Raw genomic sequence first — 7,771 nt, 5'->3', positions numbered from 1 at the left:
GAAAAAAGAAAATATAAATCCATAGTTTTGGGTCAATTCTGTGTAAGGCAAACTAACAAAGGAAGAACCCCACATCAACATAACTCAAGCAGGCCAAGTACATGTGTTTGCTTAAAGAAACAAAACACAGGTGTTATGGCCTGGGAGTGATGACAAGGTCAGTTAGAGCAGCTGTAGAATATTTTAATCAAGCAGGGTACAAATGTGACCTCAGCTGCAGTAGGAGCTTTTTGAACAGAGCAGGTGTATAGGTGGAGAGATAGCAACAGGGATAAGAGTGCTGGTACATCAAGCTGGACACACAGAAATCCAAATGTGTTTTTTTGTTTTCTTTTTTTTTTTTTTTTTTTTTTTTTTGTCTGATTGTGTAGTTGTTGCTGTTAGGTCTGAGATGAATTGTATCATGCAGTTATGAAGGTAAGATGGGTACACGTTATGCTTTTAAAAATAGCTGTAGGACATGTCTTATGCTGGTAACCTTAGTTTTCCTTAGTAACTTTGTGGGCTGCTGTCTTTGCCTAACTGCTCCTTTTCTGACTGTAGAAATTGAGGTTGTTTCTGGTCAAGGGCCTTCCAGGTTGTCTTATCCTGGATGAGCCAAGAATTTTCCTGTTAAAGAGAGCCCTTTTCTAGTTTATTTTATCCTACTGATAGCAGAAGTGGTGTGGGCCTGCTACCTGATGTGCCAGGTGTCCTAGCAGGTCGTCCATCACAAGGTGGGTGAGCTTCAGAATGCCTTCACTTATTTGCTGCAGCATGCCTTAAGAATAACACATAAGAATCCTCAGGGTAACAAATGAATTTTATGTAAATGTTTACATGGAGAGGAAAAAAAAAAAAAAAAAAAAAAAAAAGAAAGATTGTTTCTTCTTCAATCCAGGACCAAGGCTTCTGTTGTAAGACCTGGAGTGTATTCCAGTGATGCTGTGGGTGAATAATAGGTGGACGCAGCAAAAGAGTAGCGCGAAAGATGAGATGAAGCAGTATCAGCACGCTCATGGACTTGTCTGGCACTGTGCAGCTGAGCACATCAGAATGAGCCTTCTTGTTGATCCCCTAATAGCTCTTTTGAGAAACGGGTTGAGGCTGCCCCCCTCATGTCATGGCATTCCTTCCTTTTCTCCTAGCACACTGAAATTCTGTCTCATGCAATCTCACTCTGCAGATAACACTGTTCTCCTCTCCTGTTTGAACTCACCTGTTAGAGAATTGACTCTCTGCAACAATAACACGGATCTGCACATTGCTCTTACTGCAGTTCACAGCGGTTTCATCTCTTGTCTGCTGGTTACTTAACAGCATCATGGAGGGGGGGGGGGGGAAGGGGGGGGGGGGGGGACAGGTGATTGGGTTAGTTCTCAACTTTTTTTTTTTTAAGTTGACAGATTTGCTGATTGCTTTAGCCTTGAATTTTAGGGCAAAGGCTTTTGTCATTGTTTTTCTTTCATCTCATCTAGAGAGTGGAGGAGAAAAGCCAGGAAAAGGGGGTCAATGTTCCTACTAGCATGAAAATCTACAAAAACATAGTTGGTCTCTGCCAGCATAGCTGTTTTTGTGTTGTCACTGACAATCGTGGATAAAACTCAAAATACCATTTTCAAAGGAAAATGCGCTAAGAAAGCTTGCAGTCTGTTGTTATCGTCTCTTTATTTCCAAGGACGTGCTGAAAAATTGCATTGTATTTTAGCTTGTTGTGATTTAAATGGCCAACCAAATGAAACATAAATACTACTCTGGGTTGAATGATGTTTATTCTATTACTTCAGCAGCTGCAGTGTCCCTGCATCCTGCTTTTCTTTTGGCCCAAATTCCTGGTGGTACAAATTGTCTTGTTTAGTCCCTTATCGAGACACTTGGACTCTTGCTCAAGACAAGCAGTGGCAAATCCAAAAATTCATTTGACAGTATGAAGCGAGTATAAGAACTGAGGGCTTGATGTTAGCTTTATTTTGGGTCTATACTGAGTATTTTCTGAGATGAGAGGAAGTGTTTCAGTTTAGCAGTATCAAAAACAGTGGTGTTTACTGAAAATGGAAATGCAGATAACAAATCAGCATTAGCACAGGCTTATGTTCACACAAGTCCATGCTGGAGTTGCAGACTAAATGTAAATTTGAGATAAAACTCTGACTCCTTTAACTCTCCTCAATGTTGAATTATTATTTTTTTCCTATCTTTTTGGTACTGAATGAGGCAAAAGTAAAAATTCTTGGTTGTTTTGAGGTGACTATGCTCTAGCTGTGTGTAGGAATTAACGTAGCTCTAGTGCAGACAGTGCGGATTGAGCTGAAATAGGAATACATAGGTATTGAGGTGATCTTTACAGGAAGGCAAATAGGAGTATAAACTCTATTTGTCTCTAATTTCACCTCTGATTCTTCTGTTTCCCACATTGCCAAATCCACACTCCATGTAAATTCCCCTTGCTCGCCCTGCCATGTTCTTGTACACTTTACTGACTCCTAGCTGCTACATATCGATCTGCTCCTTCCCTAAAGTCAAACAGCTTAGTTTAAAACCACTTTCACTATGGTTGTTTGTGGCCTCAATCTTGCACCTCTCTGGGATAAAGGTCTTAATCAGAGATTTTAATTTTGCAACAGCAATAAAGAAGAGCAATATATAAACTTCTATATGTACAATATGCACACAAGCCATTGCTTTCGGTTAATTCTTGGGGGGTGGGGAGGTCACGTGCTTATCCTCTGCTCAGGTCAGAGTCTGACAGAGCAGACGACACATGACTACGGTTCTTTCCTAATGCGACTCATGCATTTGCACAAGGGTTTCCTCATCCTCTCCCAGGAACGGCTGCCAATCTCAGGGTAATGTCACTTCTCTGTGGAGGGGGAAAGATGAGCTTTAGATGTGAAATTACTTGTAACACTGAGTCACTGCTCGATGTTAAGGTCAATGTATGTCTAAATTGCTGTAAGTAACTGAGTTTATTCTAATCCCTTTGTCACATTCCCTTGTTGCAGCTGTGACACTGTTCTGTTACTTATTTAATTACACGTTGTGTTTGCTGCTGACTGTTGCTGGGTACACTGCAAACGTTTAGATTTCTTTTCCCTTCTCTTCATTCCTGTAATGTAAACAGATTCACTGAAGTGTATTTAACCTGAAATAATCTAGAATGCGTTGCTTTGGGCTGTGTATTTTAGGAGTTGCCTTCTGCACTTCTGTCTTCACGAAAGCAGCTTTCTTAGTGTAAAGGTGGGAGGAAGGATCGTCCCTTACACACTGCACAAAGCTGTAGGTTTTCTTTGTTTCAAACAGCTGCAGTCCATGATGCCATTGATGCTGTCATTGGGTGTGCTTTGAAAGCACAGATCGGTTTTGTTAACTTGTATGCTTGTGTCGGTGCACAATCCCAATACTCAGAGTTCACTCGCAGGGTCACCTGAAAAACTCAAAGGTCTGTGGGCTGAGCCATGTTTAGCAACCTGTTGGACAGCCATTGGAGGGCAGAAAGTGCAGGACCTGCTGTTTTTTCTTGATAAACTCTCCCCTGAGGCTACTGACACAGCTTTTAATTAGGGATTCGTTGTATGCCCATGTCAACACTATCTTGCGTAGAAAGACTGTGAGTAAAAACTTGGAATGCTTGAAAAGAATGTTTTAAGGGGCTGAGGGACTGTACAGTTCTTTTATTGAAGGCATCAAAATACAAACATAGGCAGAGTAGAACTATAAAAATACAGTAAGCACGTCTAGGAATAGGGGAGATTTTTCTTATAATTAAGCCTAATGGACCTCTGTGTGTGAGTTTGATAGGATAGCTTGTTAATATTCATACTTATTTCTGTTTAGTCAGTAAGTTATGCATAAAGGACTAAAGAGAAATAATCACGTCCATGTCATTTGCCTGACTTCCTCATCCATTGTCTTTTATGGTCTTTCCACTGTTTTCTATGGGTTAAAAATTGCGAATGAAATGAGTTGGTACTTGTGTTGATCAAACACGTAATGACTCTTTTTAGTTTTGATTCCACATGCTCTTTTTGAAAGCTAAACACTGCCAGCATTCACTGGTGAGTTCTTTCAGTGAATTCCTGCATATACCAAGAGGGTGGGAGAAGTAAGGGCTGAAGTGGAGAGTACCTCGGGGAGAGGGGGTGGGGGGAGAGAAACTAGTGAACATCAGAAAGAGATGGGGAACAGAAAGAAAAGCTGCAGAAGAATTAAATCTTATGGTAGGGGAAGTAGTGAAGATGTCAAAAAAGAAGAAAAGAAAAGAAAAGAAAAGAAAAGAAAAGAAAAGAAAAGAAAAAAAGCTGATTTCACGTCCTCTTTCTATTAAGCCAAGAGTGCCAGGAAATTTCAAGGAAATGAGGAAAATGCTTGACATTTTTATTATACTTCAGAGAAGGTGGTAGAGGTTTTTCTTAGTATTGTGTGTTTATACTTCAAGTCACATTAAAAAAAAATCCTGATAAGGAGATGTGGGGAAGTGGGAAGAATATTTTGCATTGATTTTGATTTGAAGAGGATGCAGAATATAATTCTCAGTTAAGTGAAGATGATTGGGTGGAATAAAGCTGTACTGTTTTTGATTAAAAAAAATATCTGCATGTAGAAAATAATTCACAAATTACTGTGAAATAACTACATGGCACTCTGTTCTACAGCAATTAGGAAGTGCTGTAAAGTGTATTCCTCTGAAGCCTAAATCTCAACTGAAGAACAAAAGTGCTTTTTTATTCTGGTCTCAGAGTTCGATTCTGGGATTTCATTGCTCAGTAGGATTTTGATTGATTGATTTTTATTTTAGTAGTTTTGTCTAATTTCATAATGCTTGTATTAAATCAGATACCTCAGAGCACTTAATCATTTTTAGCTTCTAGATCTTTGCATTGGATATTATATTTGCTGTCAAAATTTAATATAAGAATTATAATAAACAAAACTCATTGATCAGATGCAGCAAACTGCAGCAATGACAGGGAACCAGAAGCCTCATCCAGAAATTCGTCTCTAATAAAGAGACACCTACTGAATTCATTGGGTTTTGGGTCAGGCCTCAATTGGATACAAAACCCATTTAGGCTTTCCACACAGGCCAGTGGATGACCTGGATTATGATAGCTATTAATCTACTGTAATAACTTACAGTCCTTACAATGAAATAGGAAAGAGACAGATGGAAGGATGCTGTCGTGTCTTTATGTGTTGGGAAAACAAAAAATCTGGAGACCAGATGAGAGGGATATGGTGTGTAAATAACAAAACAAAACAAAAAACCAACAAAACCAAACTATCCTTCAAACATCCTTATACATCTTCTGGTCATAAATTGCAATGGAATTAGCTGCATTACCTGTATGAGCTAACTGATGGAAGCTACATTTGTTGTAGTCTCTTATCCAGGAGAGAAGGTGGGGTTGGAAATACTAATGCTATACATTACCCCTCCTGTGAACCTGTTCTGTGATACTCAACTCCCTGTCAAGTACACCTGCTCTGCTAGGTAAAGAGTCTCAGCTCTTTACATACACTGAGGTCTTAATTCAAGAATTGTGTTCATAAGCAGCAAAAAAATCTAGGCATTAATGAGAGAGAAGGGAAGCCTGGATGTAGGAAAGGCTGCTGGGTGGCTCTTTTATCTGGAACGAGGCAGTAAGGAAGGAGGTATTTCCATCTTCAAGGATTTTGCTTCCTTAGTGTGCACTAAATCTCTATTAAAAAAATAATACAGTTATATATTGCTTTCATGTTTACTGGCCATTCTTTCCATGATAGTGTTGCAAATAAAAGAAATAAGTCTTTGGAACTAGTTTTACTTTCCAAGTGCTGACTCCTGTATTGCTTGAAAGTAGTGCTGGTTAAGCCCATGCCTTCTTATAATTTATAAATGGGAGAAGTGTAAACTTTTGCCTCAGTATCTTTATATTACAACAAGGTGCTGGTACAGGTGGTGTCCGTAGCACGTCATGATCCTAGCTTGCTTTTGTAGATATTTTGCATCTATTGGAAGAAATAAAGGTCTCTATAGAATATTCTCTGATGAATGCCAAGAGGGTCCAGAGTACACTTCTGACCTATAGAAGGCTGCAGATGTTGCCAATACTGCAGCAGAGGAACTGGGAAATGCAAGGTCCAGGAGCTGCTGCACAGCTGTGGAGGCTCTGGGAAGCAGTTCCCACTGTGTCTTCCAGGGGTGATCAGTTGGTGTGTACTGTTTTCATCCATGTCAGCTGCTCCTTTAGCACTGCACTCAGCAACTCATCACACTGTAGCTGTTCACCTCCCAGAAGCCATAGAAAACACCGACAAAAGGGATGCTCTAATACCTTTCTATCACTTTTCCAGTATTCCTTTCCTTTTTAGTAGCTAAGAAGTGATTAGGATGACTGGGTAAGGATGATAAATTTGGTGATGATGAGGAAGTGTGAAAAACCCACGTTCAGCAATTGCTTATCTCCAAAGGCCCCTAAAAGAAAGTGAATATTATCGGTTAAATATCAGCTTTTTTCCCCCCTCTGTGTTGCTGAGATGGGGGAAAAAATAATACTGTTTAATGTATCTACTCTGGAGAGGAACATTCTGATCATAAATCAAATGATTAAACCAGATAACTGGCATCATGCTGGCCATTTACCTAGAGAATAAAGAGGTTTGAATTAATTGGCACTAATGGAGTTGCTCTATTCAGAGAGTTATGTTGAGATACCCACAATTGTCCTTCCTGTATGTGGTCATGAAGCTCTTTTGGATGATGTTCAGGGGCTACCATTAAAACTTGATTTAAAGAAAAAACGCAACAACAAAAACTCACTAATTTACACTCTTGTGCTTATTGCTTGGCTTGGGCTTTGTCCCTTCTTTGGAACAAGGGAGGTAAGACCATAGGATATCTGATGTAGCTTAAAATATTTTAAGGTCTTGTTTTTGAGAGCATCTTGTGATGTCTTTTTCATCTGTATACTTGCTGTCTACCCCTGTACATTAGCACAAAGGGCCCCTCCTATTTGGCAAGGAAAAAAAGCTGAGAGAGTCTGAGCATTGTAGCCTGGAAACAACTTTCAGTGTAGCTATGCACCTGCTATCTTTAGGAGCACAGACTGTAATAACAACAGTGCTGCCTCTGGTTTTCAGATCTGGCAACTGTGAACGATGCTTCAGTGTTTGTAACTGCTGTTGGTCTGGTGGGAGAACTGGGAGGCTGCTGATATAGCTTAAAAAGGCAACAGCAGCATATCTATGGAGCTGGGGGGAAAAAAAAAGCCTTAAAAACAGAAATACGTTGCTATGTATTTTCTTGAATTGATCAATTTTGCCATTATTCATTCATATTTTGCTACTTAAAAGCTTTAAATGAAGAAAATGTGGGACCTTGAATGCTGCAGCTTTGGTAGCTGCTTATCAACCACTCATGAATATACACTCTGTAGAAGCTAAACTGTGGCACTTCTCATTTTAAGGTGAAATTGAATGGTCTGAAAATGGATCCATCTTCTACTGCACTACCAGCAACCATTATAGAGCAAGCTGCCTCGCGGCTAGGATGCAGCCCAACAGACAAGAAACTTGCTTTATACTTAGATGAAGAAGATGAGTTAAAGCATCTTCGTGAATGTTTCTATATCCCGAAAGTCAAGGATCTGCCTCCAAGTGAGAATTATAATTACAGTGGAAGAGTGGGGGGAGGGTGGGGAATTCTTATCTTCTGCATACGTTTATTGCAAATCACTGGAAATCATTGTCACTTATGAGATAATTGAGCAATTGCAGTTATATCTGAGCACAGTGTGTCCCTGGTGTTGCTAAA

The 7,771-nt window shown here is 39.7% G+C and overlaps 1 protein-coding gene across 6 annotated transcripts in view; it reads left to right on the top strand.

The window, feature by feature from the left end:
• The first annotated feature begins 338 nt into the window (after positions 1–338).
• Positions 339–7,771, top strand: part of KYNU (kynureninase) — a 67,950-nt gene continuing 60,517 nt past the window's right edge. For 2 of the 6 annotated variants that reach the window (XR_007378522.1, XM_048952875.1), the window contains exons 1-2: positions 339–417; positions 7,425–7,614. Coding sequence is in view for 4 of the 6 variants with exons in the window: in XM_048952875.1 (XP_048808832.1) it covers positions 412–417; positions 7,425–7,614 (196 nt within the window). In the remaining 2 variants the exon portion in view is untranslated. Of the gene's footprint in view, positions 418–2,733; positions 2,826–3,457; positions 3,587–7,424; positions 7,615–7,771 lie in introns of those variants that run through there. The other 4 variants (XM_048952877.1, XM_048952876.1, XM_048952879.1 and 1 more) reach the window with 4 other exon arrangements.

This window comes from Lagopus muta, chromosome 8 (assembly GCF_023343835.1).
Source record: "Lagopus muta isolate bLagMut1 chromosome 8, bLagMut1 primary, whole genome shotgun sequence".
Classification (NCBI taxonomy): Eukaryota; Metazoa; Chordata; class Aves; order Galliformes; family Phasianidae; genus Lagopus; species Lagopus muta.
The sequence above is the reverse complement of the archived record's forward strand: the minus strand, read 5'-3'. Positions and strand labels throughout refer to the sequence as shown.